Raw genomic sequence first — 22997 nt, forward strand, 5'->3', positions numbered from 1 at the left:
ATGTCCCCCCTACGGAGAAGGAAAATGTCAGTGGAGCAAATTACCAACTGAATGCTTTGGAATCTATAAATATTAAATTGCCCTGGCTTTCTCTGGCCCATATAAAATTAAAGCTCTGGTCAGCTCCAGAGGAGAGGCAGCTGATTAATGTGAGGAGGTAGTGGCCTGGCTGCCAGTGGAGAGACAAGTGTCCCCAAAGGGCAGGACTGAGGCTGACTCCAGGAGCTGCGGTTCGTGGGGGGTAGTAGCTCTGGCTGGAGGTGAAATAGCAGGGAGTGGAGTGCAAAGAGCAGAGAGATGGAATACCCAAACAAGACAGTACCCCCAGATGGGGGTTGCTCTGATTGTTCATCTGAGTCTTTATGGGGGGCGGGCAGTTTTGAGGAGAACTCTGGTTGCATTTCTTCTTACCCCAGCTCAGGATGCTAATATGCCCGTCTTCAGTGCCATCTGCATGCTTCCTCAGGGACTGCCCGCCTCCAGAGAGCAGATGTGAGACCCTCTTCAGGCAAGGGAATGGGGCACTCACTAGCAGCCAGCTGTCCTGCTGCTTCCCCAGCCCCTGGCTCATTCCCCACGGGCTCTTGTGCTCACTCTGGCGGGGCCCTCATACGTGTTGTCTATGCTGATGTGTGTGTCTACAGCAAGTACCCCACATGGGAGGGGTGTGTTTTTACACCGTCTCTGGTAGATTCTAGATTACAGGTGGAGGGAGTGTCTCCTGCTTCTTTGGGATCTCTTTAGGAGGCCACTGTTTCCAACTGCTTCTAGATGCAAAGACCGGGTACTAAGTTCTTTTTGTTTTTTTTAAGATTTATTTATGCATATAAGAACTGGACTGCAGGCCAGAGGTGGGGGTGGGGGAGGGTGAGAGGATTCACCAGAGACAGAGTGGGGAACAGAACAGGCAGATCTACTGAAATACACTGCTGAGGGGAGCAGCGGGCAAGGCAGGAGAGGTCAGCTACCTGGCTGGGGATCGAACTCGTGCTGCAGTGGCTGCAGACAGCTCCATAGGTTGCATCTTAATCCCTTGCACCACCAGGGAGGCCCACCAGGTGCTCAGTCCTTTAAATGCATGACCCCTTGATCTTTACTTAGTGGGTGAAGTAGGGCCTGCAGTACATTCACCAGTGTACTGCCGTGACAGATAGAGCCCCAGAGGTGATGTGACTGACCCGGGGTTCCTTGGAGAAGGAGCCTGTGTCTCCCCCCTTGGTCTGTGTCTCTCTTACTGAGGCTGGGTCCCACCCCAAGACTCCTTATCGCCTCCTGAGTCTCTGTGAACTGGGGAGGCTGGTGCCCCTGGGGAGCTGCCTCTCGGGCTGTGGCCAAGCGCGTGTGCTCTCTCTCCTGCAGGCATCCCCACGCTCATCGTGCTGGACCCGCAGGGAGACGTGATCACGAGGCAGGGGCGGGTGGAGGTGCTGAACGATGAGGACTGCAGGGAGTTCCCCTGGCACCCCAAGCCCGTGCTGGAGCTCTCCGACTCCAACGCCGTGCAGCTCAACGAGGGCCCCTGCCTCGTCCTCTTCGTAGGTATGGAAACAGCAGAGGGCACAGTCGGGGGACAGGGACAGGGCAGGTTCCAGACGGAGATGTCTGTCCCGCAGCTTCTTCCCATCACAACAATGCAGTGCTTGGGGCTTTGTCTCCCTCCAGCAGCCTTGCTTTTGACCCCAATGATTTATTCATGGCTCTGCCCCCTGTGGGAGGTGTTCTGGGAGCTGCTGCTGTGCTTTCCTTCCTTGCTGCTCCCAACTGCCAGCTGGGAAGAATAGGTCAGGCCCAAGGATGCCCTCTGTCCCCCTGATGAACAGGCCCTTTGTTGGAGGAGGCGGGCCTGCACCGCAGCTGCTGGGACTGGGCCCCCTCAGTGGAGCCTTACCCTGCTGTTCTCATCACCTGTGCTCTGTTCAACTGCCCCGGGGGCAGGTCTGCCAATCCCAGCTGCAGGATGACATCTCTGTGACCTGGTGCCCTCAGTCTTTGTCACACTGGCACTCTGGTGACTGTGGTTGGCTGGACAGGACACAGGAGCTCCTACTCCAGGTTCCCTCAAGCCCTGTGGAATGAGCCTCGTTCCTTCTGCAAATGGAGCAACTGCTGCCCAAGGCCACTTCACCCTCTGCTTTAGGACGTGTTTCTTTCCTCCCACTCAAAATGACTTTGGATATGAGGATCATGACCGAGATGCTGCCATGTCCATTTCACTGAGGAGGGTGGGGTTGTTTGCAACATCCTACCCCTGTTCACTGGAAGTCTCATTTGCCCTTTCATCCCCCACCACTCCAGGAGAACCAATAGGCAGACACAAGGAAATTCTTATGTAAGCAGGTCCATAGGTTGGTCCCGTGTTTAGAGGACAGAGGTCACTTGGGGAGAGATGACCTTGGGAGCTCATTCACCTTGGGGCCTCCCTGCCTGCTGCAGGCCTACACAGCCATACTCTGAGCCTACTAGGGAACAATTCTGAACCAAGGGATAGTTGGGAACCTCACTGGCCATATGCAGATATAGAAACAGGGTCCCAGAGGGTTCCCAGCATCACACAGCTCTTAGATGAATGTGTCCCACGTCTGCATGCTGTGGGCCTCTTGGCAGTGGCATTTCTGGGTGCAAGCTCCCTACTGCACCTGCTCTCTCCTCCCCTGATTTACCACTGAGGGATGTTGCTCTTGTTCTTGGTGATAGTTGCAGCAGGAGTGAGCACTGGGGTCCTGTTGCACTGGGGTAAAAGAAGCCTGAGGGGGTTCTCAGGAGCCTGGTCACCTGGTGGACTATCTGTGCACCCAACTCCCCCCTCCAACCCCACCAACCCTGCCCTGCAATAGTCATCCCCTCCTAGGCAAGTCCAACTGTCAGTTTGGTTTCCAGCAGCCCTGATGCCTCCCCACTGCCACCAGTTCTGCCATTTTCACTAGGAAGCCATCCGTCTGAGGTCGTGGCATCTCATGCTGTGATTGAAACTGGCAATCTCAGGTCCTGGCTTAGGGGAAGCTCAGCTTGTGAAGAATTCAATGAAAAGGGCCATTCTGCCTGTGGCATCAGTGCTGTTTAGTGAGGCTGTTCCTGGGGAGCGTGGCGCAGAAGCGAGCTGTGCTGGCAAGCATGTGTGTGCACACTGTACACTCCTCCTCAGGCACCCAGGAGGCGAGGCCTGTGTCCCACCAGGGGATACTCTTTCCATTAAGGGGCAGTCCAGATGAGCGTTTTAGGCCCTGGTCCCAGGGTCCCTCAGAGGATGCCACGGTGACAAGCCAGTGCTCTCTGAATCTTTCTCTCCCCGATCACAGATTCTGAGGATGATGGGGAGTCCGAGGCCGCCAAGCAGCTAATCCAGCCAATAGCTGAGAAGATAATTGCTAAGTACAAAGCCAAAGAGGAGGAGGCACCACTTTTATTCTTTGTGGCAGGGGAGGTGAGTATTGCCATGGGTATTGGCTCAGCTGGCTGCCTCCTAGGACATGAGATGGGCCCTTAAGGAATGTTTTGAAAGGGCCCAGGGTTTGGGGTGACTATACTTCTGGAAGAGCCTGCACACAAATGTGGCAAGAAAGGTATATCACCAGTCATGGAAACCCCATTGTCTGCCCCTGCTGCTTCCTTCTGCCTATCTTCCTCACTCAGCAGCCTCGCAGCAGTAGGCAGTCCTCCCAGGAACCCCTCTACCCCCAGCCTTAACCCCAGGTGCTCAGCTCCTTCCCAGGCTGCTGGGAAAAGCTGCAGCCACAAAGATTTGATCAACACTTACCGCCCTGAAGCTGGGTCCAAACCAGGCCCTTGAAGGGCCTGTCTGCTTCGTAGTCCCTTCACACCAGCCTCCAAAGTGGGCTTTTCCCCTGCAGGGAAGGGGGCTGGGTGCCACAGCTCCCGCATGTAGTTAACCAGCCCTCCCAGGGAGAGTGCTGACATCCCTCTCTTTACCTGTCCCTCAAGGGCCTCCACCTGGGCTGGTCCCAGGAGCCTTTTCAGAGTAAAAAACCTGGGCCCTTCAGTCCAGCCCCCTCTGGCAGGAGCCAGCCTCCACCCTGCAGATTTGGGACTCTCTGCAAGATGGCCGTGGTCGACACAGGCGCGCTACCTCGGTCCCGCCACCGGTGTCATCCTCCGTGCATGCTCCTCCGCCTCCCTCACCCACCCTGTATCTGCCACAAGCTGGTTATCCACACAGTTTTTGAAGCTTCCTGCCCTCCCTTGCTCCTTCCACCCGTCTGTACCTCCTCGGCTTGGTCAGAGCCCATGCTCATTTCACACTGTGTGGATCCCAGGAGAGGCAGGAGCAGCCAGATACCTTGAACCACCCATTCATCACTTCTCAATAGCTCCCCCTGCTAGCGCCCCCCCCCCCCCCCGCTGGGCCCCTCACAGGCAGCTGAAGTCACCCTGCTCAGCCCCCGGGGTAGAGCGAACAAAGCAGGTTCACAGGGTCCAGCCTTGGGGCTCGCAAGCTGCTCCACACAAAGCACACAGGGAGGCAGCTCTGAATTGATTCAACTCTAACCCCTTTCCACTGGCTCTGAGAGAAAGGGGTGCGGAATGGAAAGGGCTGAGCCTGGGAGGGGGTGGGGCAGGTTCTGGAGCTCCAGGAACTGCTTTAGAAATGTGACTGAAAAGGCGCATTTGTAGGTTTTCTATATGCCAGGCACCCAGCCAAGTGCTTCACCTGCACAATCCCATTTGCTCTTCACCTCTCTGGCTGAGGATGGAATTAGTTAGTACCCTTTCATGGACGAGGAAAGGAGACAGATGTGAGGCAGCACGGAGGTTGGCCAGCTGGGCTGTGTGTGCTGGCCGTCTCTCACCTGGTGTGTCAGGAGCCATTATCAAACCCATTTTACAGGGAGTGAGACCTGAGCTGGAAATGCCTCACGAAAGTCATACATTAAGTAGGTAGCAGAGAGAGCCATGAGTGTGTGGCCAGTGGGACTTCATATGCAGTGCTCTCTCTTTCTGCCCATTTGGGCTGGCAGATGGAGCCACCCAGGCACTGGACCTCAGGCTTGAGGGAAGGCTGCCTGGATCAGGAGTTGGATGGATCAGCCAGTGTCATTTTCTACTCTGGTTCCCCACCTGGCTGCCCCTCCTTCTGTGTACCTGAGCCCTTGGCCTTGGAAACTCTCTTGGTCCAGGTCTCTGTCCTTGTGCCCAGAAGTGAGGCAATATGGAATGGGAGTGGGCACAAGGTCTGGACATCAAGTAGATTTCAAGTCTACCCAGGGCTAAGGAGAACCTCAGCCTTGATCCTTTTCACTCTAGCAGTAGAAGTCATCCCTTCTGAAGCCTCAGTAGACATTAAAGCTCAGAAGGAGTGTGTGCAGGGTGGGGAGAGGCACTTAGCTTGGCCTGTGCCTCCTCATGGGAATTAGATGTACAGCATTTATCCAGGTGTCCCCTCTACTTATGAAGATTGTTTACTAACTCAGATGAAGGACCTGTATTGGGTGAACGGGGTCGGGGATGTTGAATCACCCAGAATTCTGGGAAGTGCCTGCTGTTCAGGAGAGGTGGTATGGAGGGGAAGAGATGGTCACTAATAATCTTCTCAAAGATTTGTCCTTGGAGAAAGGAATGTTTTTTTCTCAGAAGCTGGTAAGTTGTAAATTGCATGCCTCCTGTGAGCCAGCATTTAAGGTCAGTCATACCCCGTGCCTTTCTCTGCAAGTCTTTTCATTAATTTTTCATTTTTTTAGATTTATTTTCATTTATTTACGCATACAAGAACTGGGGTGTAGGCCAGAGGTGTGGGGGGGTGAAAGAATTCATCAGAGACAGAGTGGGGAGCAGAACAAGCAGATCTACTGAAATACACTGCTGAGGGGAGCAGCGGGTGAGACAGGAGAGGTCTGCTGCGCTATGTGGGTCACCGCCCTGGCCGGGCATCAAACTCAGGCCGCAGTGGTTGGCAACAACTTCATAGCTCTGAGACTTTAACCCCTGCGCCATCAGGGAGACTAACTGCAGGTCTTTTCAGCCAGTGAGACTATCTTATAGTGAGACATTCTTGGCATGGCTATATAGATTCCATTTTTCTATTATCTACCCAACAGGGGGGTCAGCAGCATAAAAGGTAATCTCTAATGGTTGCTCCCTTACATATCCTTTCTCCTTGTCTTCAAATTTCTATGTTTGCTTTATACTTGAAAAGGCTACATCTGATATTAGGGAAATTGGTCTAGACAGTGTTTGGGAATGTATGATAAATGTTGTGAAGCTGTGTGAACTTAGAATTTTTCCATAGCCCCATCTTCCTCACTGACTGCAGCTCCTGCCCCCCTGAAACCACAGGTAGGGGTGGGAGTGAGGCCACTGAATTGCTTCTGCTTAAAAACATTCCAGAATTGAAACCCAGGCTGGCTTCAGATAATTCACAACAGGGCTGCAAATAATTGAGAGTTGATTGCAAACTTAAGTAATCAAAGGATATCGGTTATACAAAGCAGAGGATTTATCAAAGTTGCTTTCATGCTAATGAAGATGACTTACCTGGTGGTTTGGGGTTATGCAGAACGAAAATTTTACCAACCAGCCTCCTCCTCCCCACTCCTCAAGTCAGGCCTGGGTCTCCTTTCTGCTCCCCTTTCTGAAATCCCATCTTTCCTGGAGGGCGGCCCGGTCTTCAGGATGCAAGCCAGCTGAGAAACTGGGCCCAGGGGACTCTACCCTCATCCTTGAAAACTTACTGGTTCTCTCCGTCTTCTGCTGATTTCCAGGACGACATGACTGACTCCCTGCGAGATTACACCAATCTGCCCGAGGCTGCCCCTTTGCTCACCATTCTGGACATGTCAGCCCGGGCCAAGTACGTGATGGACGTGGAAGAGATCACCCCTGCCATTGTGGAGGCCTTTGTGAATGACTTCCTAGCAGAAAAGCTCAAACCAGAGCCCATCTAGTGGGACTCTGGCCTCATGAGACGTTATTTAAAACTCAGTCTCCTCTTCCTCCTCTTCTCCTTCCTTCCCTCCACCCTTGGACTTTTCCAGCGTGTCCTGAATCACACAACCCAAGTATCCAACCTCTCTGTGGTGCCTTGTTTTCTGCATTAACTCCTCAGTTAGCACCCTAGGGTGCCTATCCTCTCAGCAGCAGAAGAACCCACAATATTTGGAGACTCTGCTTGGGATTCATGGGGCTGGCATAACCTGGCCAGAACTGGGACCGCATCACTCTCAGTCACTAGTTCTTGGTGTTCTCCTGCCGAGCGAACATAAAGGAATACTGCATTGGTGCTCTGGCTCTGCCTCTGGTGTCAGCATGCACTGAGACAGCTCAGTGAAACACGTGCATGCAGGTGGAGCAGGGAAAGGGACGCAGCCTCGTAGGCCTCAGCTTAGAACCTTTCCTAGGTGACTTAGTCTGTCTTGTCTGAGGGAAAAGCACCAGCTTGTCAGTCAGTTCCAGATCTCAAAGGAAGCTTGTGTTCTTTTCTGGTAAGAAGAGTAGCTATGGTAATGATTCATATAGTAACTGCTTTTTTGAGCTCCTACCAAGTGATAAGTCTCTCATTCCTTCCTTCTATCACTTTCTTCCTTGATCTTCAAGTTTCTGCCTTCTCATATGAACCGCCCCTCCTATCCTGAAATTTTGTTAATCAATTCTTCCCTGCGAACATCTCAAGAAGATGGACTCAGCTCTGAGTTTATAGAGTAGCACAAGTCACCAGCACAGAACCGATTCAGCCCTGCTCAGTGGTCCTAGGGCCACTGCAGCTCTCCTGAGGCACCTACGCCCACTTTTGGTTACCCCCGTCATCCCCTTTTCTTTTCAAAGCAGAATTAAAAAAAGAGAAGAAATTACCTGAAGTCTAGCTTTTTCCTAAGGACCTTCAGAAAAAGCTGTGTCCTAGGGTGGGAGTGAGAACAGAGGGCATGTCAATCAAGTATGCCACTGAATCCATTTTTCTTGGGCCACGTAGCTCAGTCCCTTATTTGTGCTGAACTGACTTCAACAAGTAAAATAACTACTCTGCTCTTAGGATTTGGGATGGAGGGCTTTGGCCTAGGGACTCCTAGGGTTTCAGCCTATCAGTGAAGTGTCAGGGTCTTTAAAACAATCCCAAGCCTTACCCTTGGATCCACTTACAGCACTCTGACAACCAAGACCATTTATTTGGAAAACTCAGTTCCCCCAGTTAGCTGTTGACACCATTGCTCCTTGCCAAATTATTGGGTTGTTGATTTGTAGTTCAGAGGTACAAAACTAGTTGGTAATTAGACTGTTATCGATGTCACCAGCCTGAAATACAATCATTTAGTAAGAAATAAAGCAGGCATCTCTGGACGTTATCAACCACTTGGCCTTTCCTGTCCTTACTAACAGAAATGTTTTACTTGTGGTGTGGTGTCCTATGGGAGGTGGGCAGTAGGAGACTGGAACATACAAGATCCTCTTGACTGTCACTGGACACCTGGTAGCTATGCTTCAAAGTTTTTGAGACTTACCCCAGACCCTGCAGGGTCATTGATCATCCATTGAATTCTCCAGAAGCCAAGAAGCACATCCGGATTAGACCACCAGAAGCAGATCCCTGATGGAGCTCTCGTCACCTTCTCCCCAGGTTTGACCTGCCTTGGCATGGGGTGGATTCTCAGCTTATAGACACCCTTGTGGAACACTCATCTCACAACAAGGCAGCAAGCACTCTGAAGCCTGAGAAAGCCTGCTGGGGAAAGACAAGGAGTCCCACATGGGTCCCCCTGTGAACGCTGAGGCAATAGTTGGAGACCCTTGAACCTAGTCTGTCCTAGGGTTTCTCTGAGAACCCCAGGGTTGGGGTGGGTGAGGGGACATGGTGAAGTGGACCTTGCTCAGAAGAGGGGTGGGATTTCTGTCTCTGCCCTATATCATAACGGCCTTTGGAGGAAAGGTGGGCTCTTGGCAGCTTCTTACCTTCTGGGGCAGAAGTTAACTGAGGACCCACTATAAAGTCATTGCGGGTGAAAAATGAGTCATCTGTGATCCCTCTGTGGTCTGTACAGGGCTGACTGAACTAGCTGCTAATGCCAACGGGATCCTTGACACCAGATTTCTCCTTTTGGAGTGGGCATGTGGGATGATTAAGGTTGGTGGGGAAGGTTTACTAAAATGGGGCTTTAGATTTATACAGGGACACCTCAGATTTATTGCAGGTTCTGTTCCAGACCACCACAATAAAGCGAATGTCGCACTAAAGCAAGTCATATGAATTTGTTGGTTTCCCAGAGCATATAAAAGTTACCTTTCCACTAAACAGTAGTCTATTAAATGTACAATAGTATGGCTAAGTAACAGCGTACACAGCTAAATGAAATCTGACAGACAGGACATGAGCACGTGCTGTTGGAAAAATTGCACCAATAGACTTGTTCCACAAAGCCTAGCGACAAACCTTTGATTTGTAAAAAAAAATAATAAATACCCACCATATCTCAAAGTGCAACCAAGTGAGGTATGCCTGTATAGTGGCCACTTTGCGGGTAAATGCTGGGGGAAGGTCATCAGCCAGTGCCAAACCCAGGGAAAAATCCTGTCTCGAGAGTACGAGAGACCTTAAAGGTTATTGATGCAGACGAAGTGGGTGGCTTCTTAATTCCCACTAAGCAGCTCCAAAATACCTTAAAATTCTTGTTGCTAATTGGAAGCAGGTTAAAACACCAGCTGTGACATATTCAAGGGCTTCCGCCAGCAGTAAGGGAAGCCTTGCCATGCAGAAGAGGCAGGATGGTGGCTGTAAAAATGCCACCTTGGGGTTCCAGAGATTTGTGTTCACAATGACTTCCAGGTCCCATTCTACCCATTTCACAACAGAGATGGGATTTTTTTTTTTAACCTGTTTCCAGCAATAAAGATCTACCTATGTAGGAAAAGGGGTGTGTATTCAGAATTGGGGTTCCAGAGATTTGTGTTCACAATGACTTCCAGGTCCCATTCTACCCATTTCACAACAGAGATGGGATTTTTTTTTTTAACCTGTTTCCAGCAATAAAGATCTACCTATGTAGGAAAAGGGGTGTGTATTCAGAATTGACATAAAGGGTATGTACAGTGGTGGCTGTAATTGCAAGGGCGACTGCTACCCCGCAACCCCCCAAGTGTGTCCTTGACATCAAAGACTCACTTATCTGAGCACTGAGAGCCAGCACTGCTTTTTTGACGTCAACCAAACTTCAAGTGGTGGTTTTCAGCCAGACTTTGTTTTTTCCTGTTGCCTAATTAAAGACACTAAAAAGCTGTTCTCTCCTCCTGCTGCCTTGTTTCAGGGAAGCAAACTGAATTCTGTCCTGATAGAGACATAAGCTGTGGTGGAGGAACAAACCATCAGCTGGGCCTGGTAAGATGTTGCACAGTCAGCATAGGGGAAAATGCCCCCCATGTGTGTGCACACGCATGCAGAGACCCTGTGCACTTGGAATTGTAGAGCTGGGAGGGACCTGAGCAATGTCTGGCCCAGGCCCCTGCAGTCCTGCAAGCACACAGCTCTCACTTTCTGTTCACTGCCATGGGCCCCCCAGCCCAGGCAAGCCCCTACTTGCCCCAAAAGACCAGTCCGCAAGCAGAGTGAATTGTGGGGAGGCTCAGCAGTGCCCTCTGCAGCTTCTCTCTGGTGCTGCTGTGTGACCCCAGGACTCAAAAAAGACCCAGAGTTCAGGGGGATTTTCAAGTTCACCCTGAAATGGTTGTGTTGAAGTGAGCCTACAACCCACTTTGCTGAGACCAAAAGAGACACCCCTGCTGTCCCGCGAGCAGGCTGCTCAAGAGAAAACTCTTTGGGGACAAATGGCTGTTTTGTGTTAGTTTCATGATTAGTGTTAATGGAGCAATTGCAAAGGATGAAATACTTTCCAGGAAACAAAATATATAGGAAAATTTTATGTTGGCTCTACTTTATGGCAGAGATTTCCCCTTTGATGGGGGGAAATGTAATGTTTGCATGTACTAAATGTCCTTAAATGCGGAAACATGAAGTAAATAAGCCTCATTGTTCAAGCCTTAAATATCTTAACCTCTCGGTGTTTTGGAATACTTACCATGCCAAGAGATGTGTCTTTAGATTTGGGTAGGACTTGTTTTGAGAGACTGGTGGATTTCCATTAAATAATGTGCCAACTCATGACAGCCTCTGACCCCAGGCCTGTAGGCTAGAGTGCCACACAAAGGAGGTAGACAGTCTCAAGTATAGATTCATGGTGCTCATGCCTCACACAAGTCAGTCACCCATGCGGGCTAGAACTGGGATATAGTAGGCAGTGTGGTCTTAGGACCCAGGATCAAAAAAATAAGGAACTTCGGTCAGATTGGCTCCCTTTTCCCATCAAGGAGGTACAAGGGAGACTGGGAGGTCAGACCCGGCTTTAGCCGTGTCTTCTTCCCAATCTTTGTCCCCTTCCTGCAATTTGAAGCAGTAGCAGCTTTGGTGATGGCCTCTCCAACTATGTGACCTCAGTTGAAAAGAGTGGCTCATCCCTATAAAGCAAACATAAGAACAGAACTGGTACCATCTTGTAATACACTCAGCATTTCAGTCATACTTTGAGCATCTTCCTGAGGTTTTCAGCAAGGACTCTGCTGTGGCTGCTATCTCAGCTGCTCCAATGTAACACAGCAACTTAGTTCAAGACTTAGAGCAGTAAATCAGTTTTTCCACTAATTTAGCTTTTACCTTAGTGTGTGCATTGATGGAAATAGAAGAAATTGGTTTAAAGGAGTGTTTCCTTAAAAAAAAAAAAAAGTCAGGTCTATTCCTACAGGACAAAGGTAGCAGCTGGTCAGGAGGGGAGCCCCAGGTCCTGCTGCACAGCTGATTCTCAGCATAAGCCAAGGAGCCCTGGATAAGACACTGCCCCTGTTAGTGACCAAACTGGGTCTGTCGCTCACCATCCAAAAAGCCAAACCGAACCAGGAATGTCTTTTTACAAAGGAGTTTATTCTAGGTGGCCACCAAGGGAGTCAGTGGAATTGACACCCTAAAAACCAGCTCTCTGAATGGCAGGGGTGCTGTGATTGTATAAGGGGAAGGAAAAATGTGGGCACAAGGTATGGGAAGGGAGAGGGGGATTCACATCTGTGGTCCAAGGGGGTGCTGGACAGCCTGGGTATGGTAAGTCACACCTTTTGGCTTTCTCAGCAGGGAGTGAGTGTCTGTTTAGGGCCATCACCTGGCAGTAGTCAGCAGATGTTTGTTTGTTTTTTTTTTTTTTTTTAAAGATTTATTTATTTATTTATGCAAGCACTGGGTACAGTCAGAAGCGCAGGAGGGTGAGAGAATTCACAGAGCCAGAGCGGGGAGCAGAGCAGGCAGAAGGACCGAGGTACACTGCTGAGGGGAGCAGCGGGCGGCAGGAGAGGTCTGCGCACCATGTGGGACCCTCCTCTGGTGGCCGGGGAGCAGCCGGGAATCAAACTGGCGCTGCAGAGGCTGCGGGCAGCTTCGCAACCCAGCGCTCAACCGCTGCGCCACCGGGAGGCCCAGCAGATGTTTGTTTTTGATGTTACTGTCAACCTCAAAGGGGCACAGGGAACTTTTGTTAAGAGGTATAACACAGGGGCCCCCCTGGTGGCGCAGGTGGTTGAGCGCTGCACTGTGAAGCTGTCCACAGCCTCTGCAGTGCTGGTTCGATCCCCTGCCAGCCAGGAAGAAACCCACATGGCGCAGCAGACCTCTCCTATCTTGCCCGCTGCTCCCCTCAGCAGTGTATTTCGTCAGTCTGCCTGTTCTGTTCCCCCCTCTGTCTCTGGTGAATTCTCTCACCCTCCCGCACATTTGGCCTATACCCCGGTTCTTGTATAAATAAATAAATCTTAAAAAAAAAAAGATATAACACAATTATTCAAGTTCCCAGGAATGCAGTTGGAGAGAAATACATTAAAATAAGAAATGGGTCAAAGGTTAATCACACAGGAGGTGGTAGCTGAGAAGAGAGAACAAAGGGTGGTTACAATTTCATTCCATTTAGTCCTAATTCTTAATCTAGGGAGATTTTTTTTTTGCAAAATGGGGAGGATTCACCTAGACTTCTAGAATCATTCATGTGGCAGAATGTCAAGTGGAACTAAGAGCAGCCCAGCTTGGATGGTGATGACATCTGGTGTTGCCATTAACCTGGGGCAAGTGGTAGAAGGTCTGCGTTTAAACTAGTCCTGGGAAGTCCGTTGATCCTAACCAGGAGCAAGCAGCTGTGAGTAGGGGAAAGGAAGGGGAGGTTTCATCTCCCACTGGCCTGAAGCCTCAAGTGAAGAGCAAGGCAGTGGTGGGACATCAGCATTTGCCCAGCACTGCTTTTTCAGGGGCTCCATTCCAAGGGGAAAGTTGTGCTTCCTGCTGCAGCCACTCCCCATCTCTCTCCATTTCCTCTTTAATTTTTGGTTCAATAACCTCCTATACTTAAGATTCTGCTGAAAAAATAAGTGACAATCTGGCTGGGTCTCCAATTGCAGCACCTCTGAGTACAACTGGCTTGCAAAATGCCCTCTATGGTGGAGGGAGACTTTAGACTCCAACCTCTTCAACTCAAATTCAGGAAAAATCCCCACCCCCTTCTTCAGGGTTGGGAGTGGCTGTGGCGTGGCTGCCACCTGGTGGCAGAAATCACATTGCAGCACCACGTAAAACAAAGGCAAAAGAGCAGCCTGGCCAACCTTTTGACAGTGTTTCAGGCAGTGTCTTGTTTGTTATATATTATTTATCCATATTTCCTGGGGAAATGGTAACAGAACAAATGTTGGCCTCATAATATAGAATTCAAGACAGTGATTTTCCAGTATCAGTGACACTTTCTTCCCCTCTAGTCATTTTAAAGGAAAATTTGCCATCAAATTATACATACAAATACATGAAAGTAACAGATACATGAAAGTCAGACACCACTGACTATGTAGTGAATGAGAGGTAAATTTCTTTTTTCTTCTTACACCTAGGATGATAGAATAGGCTTAGAATTACTTGCCAGGTATATGGTTTTGCACTGTTTTTCTAAACCAGGGCTTGGTGTACACGGTTTGTCACTCTTTCACTGATTTATTTTGTAACAAAAATCAAGAACAATCCAGGTGGCGCAGCGGTTGAGCGCTGGGTTGCGAAGCTGCCCGCAGCCTCTGTGGCACCGGTTCGATCCCCGGCTGCTCCCTGGTCACCGGAGGAGGGTCCCACATGTTGTATAGATTTCAGGTTATCATTAGAAGACAGGGCCTCCCTGGTGGCACAGGGGTTAAGGACAGTGCTATCACGCTGTCGCCAGCCACTGCAGCATGAGTTCAATCCCCCAACCCACATGGCGCAGCAGACCTCTCTCTGTCTCGCCCGCTGCTCCCCTCAGCAGTGTACTTCGGTCCTTCTGCCTGCTCTGTTCTCCCCTCTGGCTCTGGTGAATTCTCTCACCCTCCCGCGCTTCTGACTGTACCCAGTGCATGTAATAAATAAAAAACAAACAAACAAACAAATAAATAAATAAAAATACATGCCTCTTAAAAAAAAAAAAAAAGAACAATCCAGGGACAAAGATTGCGGGAGACTGGTTTCCCAATGGAAAGGCATGCGCTTCCTTTTAGTGACTTCTGTTTCTTTAGCACTTTTCCAAGGTGTTGAGAGACTGAATGTCAATAGACTCGAGCGGTAGTTTTCTGGGCTGCTTCCCAGCGTTAGCCAGCTGGTGTGACAGGCTGTATGATTCTGAAACTGGCTGACTAGGCCCCAGCCTTTGTGGTCTCAACACCCTGTAAAAGCTGTGTACTCCTCTGCCTTCTGAAAGCTGACAGGGACAGAGTCTCAAGAATTATGTGTGGGCCACTTCTATCAAACACATCGGACCCAGGACAGAGCCAACCGGTATTATCCCTGCAGATTCTTCCCTTCAAACATGCCAGAGCAAAACCACGCTTGACCGTTGGTTCTCTCAAAAGGAAATTTTACTGGTGAGCTGAGGAAGCTTGGGGGAAGGAAAGGGGCCATGGTTTTTCCCTCCCATGCACACAGTCAGCTCACTGGACGGCCCCGGAAGGAGCAGCTGAAGGATGCCCGCCCATTACAAGAGCCACCTGTACAGAGAGATGTGCTCAACTATGCTGCTACTATCATTGTCCTCAAGCACTGCTTGAACTAAGTTCCATTACTGCAGTCTTACCCACCCTCGTCCCACGGTGAGTCATAAACACAGTGATTACCACCTGCATTTGCCATCATAATCCCTGGCTATGTCCCAGCTGGCACCTCCTAAGCATGGACCCACCTTGCCCTGATCCCCCAATAAGTCTGGGGGACAGGGTCTTGCTGCATTGTTGGAGCTTGAGGACCACAAGCTCTCATCCTCAGAGCCTCAGCCTCACTCCCTGGAGACCTCCGCTTACATGCCATCCAGGAGCACTGGCATTTCCCTAAGCATCTGTTTCTCTATGAAGGAGGCACAATTAATGTAAAAAAGTAACTCAAGTCATTCTATTTAACCCAAAATGTTATTTAAAGTAAGAATGATGGCTCTGAGCTAGTAAAAAGGATACACTTTCACTGAAGAAAGTGCAGGATTAAGCTGAAGATTTAAAAACTCCTTTTCTGAACAAAGAGTTCTTTAAAAGACTCTGCAGAAGTGCTAAAGGATGTAACACCACCAGAGGAATTAAGCTATTTCACCAGAAAGGGGGGGAATTGTCTTATACACTACAGTGACAATTTAAGTCAAGGCTTGCACTTTGAAGAATAATGAGAGATGGACACAGACAGCCGAAAGAATTGCTAGCTATGAATGCTTTCACTCTTAGCATCATTAATCTCTTAGCAATGTCCTCATCGCTAGGCCAAAGATGAAAAGACAGGCACTGAGATTCATTGATCACGCTGAAATAAAACTTTTTAATGTAATATGCTGATTTCCACAATTTATTTTCCATCGATCAACCATCAGAAGTAAGCGAGTGGGCCTAGCCCATATCCAGTACTTGATGACTGCAAAACATTCACAAGAAACAGTCTTCCCTTCCCAAGATGATGCCTTCAGGGACTTTCTGGAAACAAAAATCCTCTAGGCAATTTCTTAAAACTTGTAATATGCATACAAAGTCATGTAGACCATTTGTTCAGGTTGTCGTCATAAAAAAAAAAGTCTGTGTGTATAAAAATAAGAACTGGTGGGGAAATGGAAAATCTCAGGAAGAATTTTGACCTTTGTTGTTTTTTGAGGATCAGCAGATTCATGAAAATTCTTATTTTTCCAGTAACGACATGATGGTATCATGCCTGTCTCCTGAACATGGCCTGGGAAATCACAATTACTGACTCTGTCACCTTCCTAACAATGTAGGAGGAGCTGGAAGACAATCTCAGCTTCAAGGACTGCCTTCCAGAGCTTTGTCAGTGGTAACACCTGTCCCTATTGAAGTGTTCTGCCCTTATCCGCAGTTGTCTTTTCCCTTCAAAAAGCAAGATGCTCGCAGCCATAGCGGAATTTAGGCTGTCCACACCAGGCACCACGGGGATCAGGAGCCTCCTGCCTCCAGTGTTCTTGGCCAACTGCAGGGACTCCAGGCTCACCCCGTGAGTCTCTCCACCTATTACCACAGCGGCTGGTGCCTCTGTCCAGTCCAAGTCGTAACTCTGGACCTCAAGTTCAGGCAGCCAACCTTTACTGGCTTCAGTTTCTAAGTCTTCCTCCACCTCTTCCTCCTCATATTTGTCAAACTTCAAGAGTTGTTGGCTGTGGCCAATGGCTTTGTCAGACATCCTGGCTTGGGCATAAAGGCCACAGTTGTCAGCCACATAAACCCGGGTGTCAGGGGGCAGGTAGTCAGGCACTACTTCCCAGTCCAGGTTGTTGATGATGGGCACCTGGAAATGCGCACCCATACCTGCCCGCAGCACTTTGGGTTCCCAGGCATCCACACAGCCTAGAAAATAAAAGACAGGCTCTAATAAAGACTACAAACCTTCCCAAAGAGATATGGATGCAAATCAGATGAATTCTGGATCAAGAGATAAAGCAAAATATGTGTTATAGCCTTCTTGACAGCTGGGACCTGCCGTGCCTCTCCAATTATGACAGGTCCATCAAAGGGAAGTTAGGATTAATGCCAGCTAATGCTGAAACACATTTTATTCACTTACCATACACCTGTGTCAGACTTTGTACAGAAAATGCAAAGAGAATCAAAGTCCCCATCTACAAGAAGCTCTCTGTATAGGGGGCGGTGGCACTGGCCACAGGAAAAACATCCCAGAGAACATGACACTGAGCTGGATCTGTCAGAGAAAGGCCCAGGCAGAGGAAAAGTAACAGAAAAGAGAGCCACAGTTCAAGAACTATAAGTAACGTGATCAGGTCAATTAATGGGTGGGGATGCGACAGGAGATGAGAACCACAGTAGGTAAAAATTAAAGGAGGCTGGGTACGAATTCGAAGCACAGTGGTAAGAGAATGTGGTTTAAGTTTATGAAAGACTTGTTTTGGCTTCAATATTGAATCTGGAGTGGCGGAGGGAAGATGCCAGAAACAGAGAAATTAGTTAAGAGGCAATTACAATAATCTATGGGGATGACAAGAACCTGAACCAAGGCAAAACCTTCTCATTGTGTGTGTATAGCTCTCTTGCTCTTCTTTTTTTAAAGATTTATTTATTTATGCATACAAGAGCTGGGGTGTAGGCCAGAGGTACGAGGGTGGTGAGAGGATTCACCAGAGACAGAGTAGGGAACAGAACAGGCAGATTGACTGAAATACACTGCTGAGGGGAGCAGCAGGCTAGACAGGGGATGTCTGCTGTGCCATGTGGCTTGCTCCCTGGCCGGCCAGGGATTGAACTCGTGCTGCAGAGGCTGCAGATAGCTTCATGGTGCTGTGCTTAACCCCTTGCACCACCAGGGAGGCCCAGACAAATCAAATTTTAAAAAGAAAGTAAGATACAGCCAATGTAACACTACCCACACACATCTCAAATTGTGGGCTTTCTCCATCACCGGGGGGGAACCACAGATGGGAGTTAGGCTGCATGCCATGAGGCTTGAAGGAAGGGAGGAAAAGAGGGACCCAGACTCATGAGGGGCACCTTCTAGACTAACCCCTGTACCCTAAGGGGAGTAAGGAACATGAGATTTCTCCTCATCCTCATAGGCCTGATACTGGGCACCACACCGTATTCTCTGCTCTTCCCTACCTCTTATTTACCAGGCCCAACATCAGTGCAGAAGCCACACTGCTTGGATTACATAAGCACATTTCCAAAGCCACACCTGCTCTTGGAGCATTCAATAATGGGACAGGTAAATGGGGTACTGATGATGGAACCCCAGCACCTAGCTTGCACACTGGTGGAGAAATGCACTCCAACAGGTGTGAGTGGGAGAAGTGTTGAGAGGAGCAATTTAGGCAAGTCTCAGCGAGGGTGCCACATTAGTTTATGCTGTAAAGTAGTTTCAGTGTTTCTAATGAATGATGATATTCTTTTTCCACCCTTTCAAGTTGTAAGAGCATTTTAGGCATGTCCCAACAATTAGGTAAGTAGGTTTAAAACCAAAGCTACTAATCCCCATTTCTAATGAGAGAAGACAGAAATATAATAAGGCTAATTTGCTTGTGGTATGTTTAATCCATTATCAAGTTAAGGGAAATTGGTCACAATTTCATAACCACACTCAGACATTATTCCTTTCATGGGATTCAAAATGTCAAGACCTTTATAACAAAGGTCTAACAAGATCACTAGAAACCTACTGAAACCAAGTGTTCAAACTGGCATCTATTCTTTCCTGATTGATTTTAAGTTCTTTTAAAAAAATAACTTAGCAGGTATTGAAATAATTTTAAAAGATGAACTCTTCCTGAATTATTTACTATACACCAAGTAGAATGCTAAGTACTTAATGTGCATCTCAATCCTCAAAACAACCCTACCTGGTAGATTCTGTTATGCCCACTTTACAGATGAGGAAAACAGGACACTCAGAATTTGCTCACAGACCTGCAGCTAATAAGTGAGCCAGGTCACTGAAATATGACCACCTATCCACTCAGTAACAGGCGCTCTTACCTTTGGTGAGTAACACCTTGCTGCAGCCTGCACCAGCAGCCGATCTCAGAATTGTCCCCAGGTTCCCAGGGTCACGGAGGTTGTCACAAATCAATAATAAGGGTAGTGAATGGTGAAGCTGAGTCTCTGGGTATGTCATCTTAACATGATCAGGTTTGGCAAAAATCCCTGAGGAAACAAAACAGGTGCTTCAATTGTTTGATGTTGACATGGGAATAATTTGACTTTTCATTTATCATTCTTTCTGTATTAATTATAACAAATATACTGATCAAAAAAATTCATACAACATAAAGTCTTATCACTCAACCCCCCCCAAAAAACAGGTTTCAGGGCCTCCCTGGTGGCGCAGCGGTTGAGCGCTGGGTTGCGAAGCTGCCCGCGGCCTCTGGGGCACCGGTTCGATCCCCGGTTGCTCCCCGGCCACCTGAGGAGGGTCCCACATGGCGCGCAGACCTCTCCTGCGGCCCGCTGCTCCCCTCAGCAGTGTACTTCGGTCCTTCTGCCTGCTCTGCTCCCCGCTCTGGCTCTGGTGAATTCTCTCACCCTCCCGCGCATCTGACTGTACCCAGTGCATGTATAAACAAAACAAACAAACAAACAAATAAATAAAAACATGCCTCTATTAAAAAAAAACAAAACAAAACAGGTTTCAACCTTTCAGAATGTTTCATCCATCTAAATTACAAATATTACATATATGTAACTTATCCATACCAGATGCTTTTTCCTTTTATATTAAAAAAAAAATCACACCCTAGGTATTATTCCGTAATCGACTTATTTAACACCCATAACACAAGATATGTTGGAAAATTTACCATATCAACACATTTGGAGCTACCTTATTCTTTTAACTGTTTCATGTTATTTTGTAACACGAATGTTCAATTATTTGGCTCTTCTCCAAATGTCTGATATTTAGATTATCTTCCATTTTCTCTATTAACAGTGCTGCAATGAACATCCCTGTATGACTGCGTGTAGATCTAAATACTTTCCTAGAATAAACAGTTATAAGTGAAATGGGTGGTATAATTCTTCACATTAACATATACTGCCAAACCGCCACCCCCAACCCCCACCCCTTGGCTATCTTGGATTATTCACCCCAACCAACAACACATAAATTCTAATTACCTAACCCATTAATGAAGCAATGGAATGGTATTACGTAACCGTGCACTGTAAGAAGATCCTGTACGTAAGAGTCACAGATAGCCAAAAGACCAGCCAGTGGGGCAGGGGATCTTAGAAATCCTTTCACTTCTATTTAAACAGCTATGGTGATAAGAACATACTACTTCTAGGGGTCCCATTTACATTACTGGGCTTGAGAGATGTGCCTGAAGTCTGACAGGTAGTGCTAGCCCTTATTTATTTCTCCCGTTACCCTCCTCTTCTTCCAATGTGAAATAAAAACATGGTAAGTTGAATAATGTATATTTTTAAGAACCATGAAATGATGACAAGTTAATAATGATAAGGGGACTTCAGAAGCCCAAGCAGGGCTGGTGACTGTTAGCACACATACCCAAAAGCAGCCAACAGTAAAACTGAGTCATACTTCCACTGTGGCATGGGGTAGGGACAAAAGAGGTGCAGTTCATGAGCGTATAGATACTTAGTTCAAGTTCCCATCACAGGAGAGTTCTTTTTCTTCCTAGGAGTGTTTTAAGTGTAGAGGTAAAGAGTCTTGTGGCTTACTGGGTTACAGAAACAGGAGATGGCTCCCCAGATTTTCTTGGTCCAACTATTAGCTGCAGTGACCTCTGGGAATACACATGAACAACTGGCATAAAAGAACCTGGCCTAAACTTTGGAAAACCCCTCTGTTCCAACTATGCCTTACTATCAAAAGAAATTTCTACACTTATTGTCATTCAATTCTCAGCTCAAGTATAACTCCAATGTCAAGAAGACATAAAGAATTTACCATACTTAGATAAAAACTCAAGTGCTAACATTACGATTACATAAAACTTTAAGTTATATTCAACCAAATGAAGAAACAATCTCCAGAAGACAAGCTTTCCTTTCAATAGGCTGCTGAACAGGGCAATACATTGCCACTCACACTTCACTGATTAACTATGGACAGGTATCACAACAATGACACAGGTTTTGTGTAAATGGACGGCTAAATCTTTTGGTAAACATTTTCTTAATTTGGCAGTAAGGGTTGACGAAATGACCTAAAAACAAGCAAACAAACAAACAAGCCAAGGTGTGAGGAAGAGTAGTTGTTCCCAGAAATTATAAAAAAACATAATAAACATGTGAATGCTAGCCTCAGTTTTTCCTGAAGATACAAGATACACAATTTGAGAATGTTACAGTTTTTGTTTTTTTTTTTTTTTAATAGAGGCATGTTTTATTTATTTATTTATTTATTTATTTTGTTTTGTTTATACATGCATTGGGTACAGTCAGAAGCGCGGGAGGGTGAGAGAATTCACCAGAGCCAGAGCGGGGAGCAGAGCAGGCAGAAGGACTGAAGTACACTGCTGAGGGGAGCAGCGGGCGGCAGGAGAGGTCTGCAGCCATGTGGGACCCTCCTCAGGTGGCCGGGGAGCAGCCGGGGATCGAACCGGCGCTGCAGAGGCCGCGGGCAGCTTCGCAACCCAGCGCTCAACCGCTGCGCCATCAGGGAGGCCCAAGAATATTACAGTTTTTTGAGGTTTTTGTTTTTTTTTTGTTTTTTTTTTTTTTTAGTGTCTTGGTAAAAGATTAGGCAATAATAATTTGATTTTGGTTTAGATAAAATGTGTTGCTCTTAACCAAGTAAGAACAAATAATCCTAGGTTTCTACTTCTAGTGATACACTGTATAACCACTGACCAATTATTCCTTGTGGTGTTACTAGGTCGGACCAATCCTTGATATCCTCAAATTTCACCTTAATGAGGCTGACACCTTTCAGCTTGTCAACTGGCAGCTCCTTTATATATTCCAGACGGCTAAAGAAGAAAACCTGTGGCACAGCACCAGCCTTGAGTGCGTCTGCAATCAGCCTGCGACCTTCCAGCAGAATCTTCCCTTGCTTTTCCCGAAAAGGCCTGGACTTAACAATTGTCATCGCGCTGCTGTGGGTAGGAAAGGACAAAAAGACGGGTAATTACTAACAACATAATTCGAACACACCTTGTTCTAGCAGACACAAAAGGCTTCATAGAGGGCCTCCCCTGGTGGCACAGCGGTTGAGCGCTGGGCTGCGAAGCTGCCTGCAGCCTCTGCAGCGCCGGTTCGATCCCCGGCCGCCAGCGAGGGTCCCACATGGCGCGACAGACTTCTCCTGCCGCTCCCGCTGCTCCCCTCAGCACTGTATTTCAGTACATCTGCCTGTTCTGTTCCCTGCTCTGGCTCTGGTGAATTCTCTCACCCTCCCGCGCTTCTGACTGTACCCAGTGCTTGTATAAATAAATAAATAAATAAATAAATCTTTAAAAAAAAAAAGGCTTCATAGAGGTTTAAAGCCGATTTCAAGAAGCCCCTTATTGTACTTAATCTGCATAATCAAAAGCAGTGGGTTGCACTAGATGAGGTGGTTCGTCGGAAGGGAAGGTTTTGTTAAAGCCCCGCTGATAGAGGGGAGAGAAGTGGAAAGACTACTCATCAAGCCTCAGGAACACATCACCTCAACCTCTTGTCGCCGGGTAAAGCCTTATCGTAGCGAAGCCCCAAGTCTTCCCAAGTGCTGGGCGCCTGGGCTGGGCGCATTTGACGTGGCTGCTTCGGTCGTTGCTCGTGGGGACTGGTCTCAGCCGCCTTCCGGGGCTGCTTCCCAGTTCCGGGCTTCCGTTCCTCCACCCGTCCCGACGGAAACACCACTTTCACCGGGGTCCGCCGCAGCGCCCGGACCCACCGACGCGCGTCGATGTCCCAACTCTGGAATACCGTCAGCAATGGGCGCGTGACCAAGGCCGAGCCTCTCACTAGCGCCGCCATCTTGGCCTGTGCGGTGGGCTGCGTCACGGACGTGCGCCGGCCGCAACTAGTGACGTTACCGC

At 48.2% G+C, this 22997-nt stretch overlaps 2 protein-coding genes across 2 annotated transcripts in view; one reads left to right on the forward strand and one right to left on the reverse strand.

The window, feature by feature from the left end:
- NXN (nucleoredoxin) overlaps positions 1 to 6896 on the forward strand; it is a gene marked incomplete at both ends in the record, with an annotated part of 149922 nt that extends 143026 nt beyond the window's left edge. The window contains 3 exons of the mRNA XM_084238784.1: positions 1360 to 1539; positions 3297 to 3421; positions 6714 to 6896. Coding sequence (XP_084094910.1) covers positions 1360 to 1539; positions 3297 to 3421; positions 6714 to 6896 — 488 coding nt within the window. The remainder of the gene's footprint in view (positions 1 to 1359; positions 1540 to 3296; positions 3422 to 6713) is intronic.
- A 9422-nt stretch (positions 6897 to 16318) lies between these two features.
- MRM3 (mitochondrial rRNA methyltransferase 3) lies at positions 16319 to 22935 on the reverse strand (the record flags this gene model as incomplete). Its single annotated transcript, XM_084238625.1, has 4 exons — positions 16319 to 16851; positions 18988 to 19155; positions 21829 to 22073; positions 22625 to 22935. 4 exons carry the CDS (start codon positions 22933 to 22935, stop codon positions 16319 to 16321), a joined length of 1257 nt encoding a protein of 418 aa, XP_084094751.1.
- Between the last annotated feature and the right edge of the window lie 62 nt (positions 22936 to 22997).

This window comes from Talpa europaea, assembly GCF_964194135.1.
Source record: "Talpa europaea genome assembly, chromosome: 7".
NCBI lineage: Eukaryota > Metazoa > Chordata > Mammalia > Eulipotyphla > Talpidae > Talpa > Talpa europaea.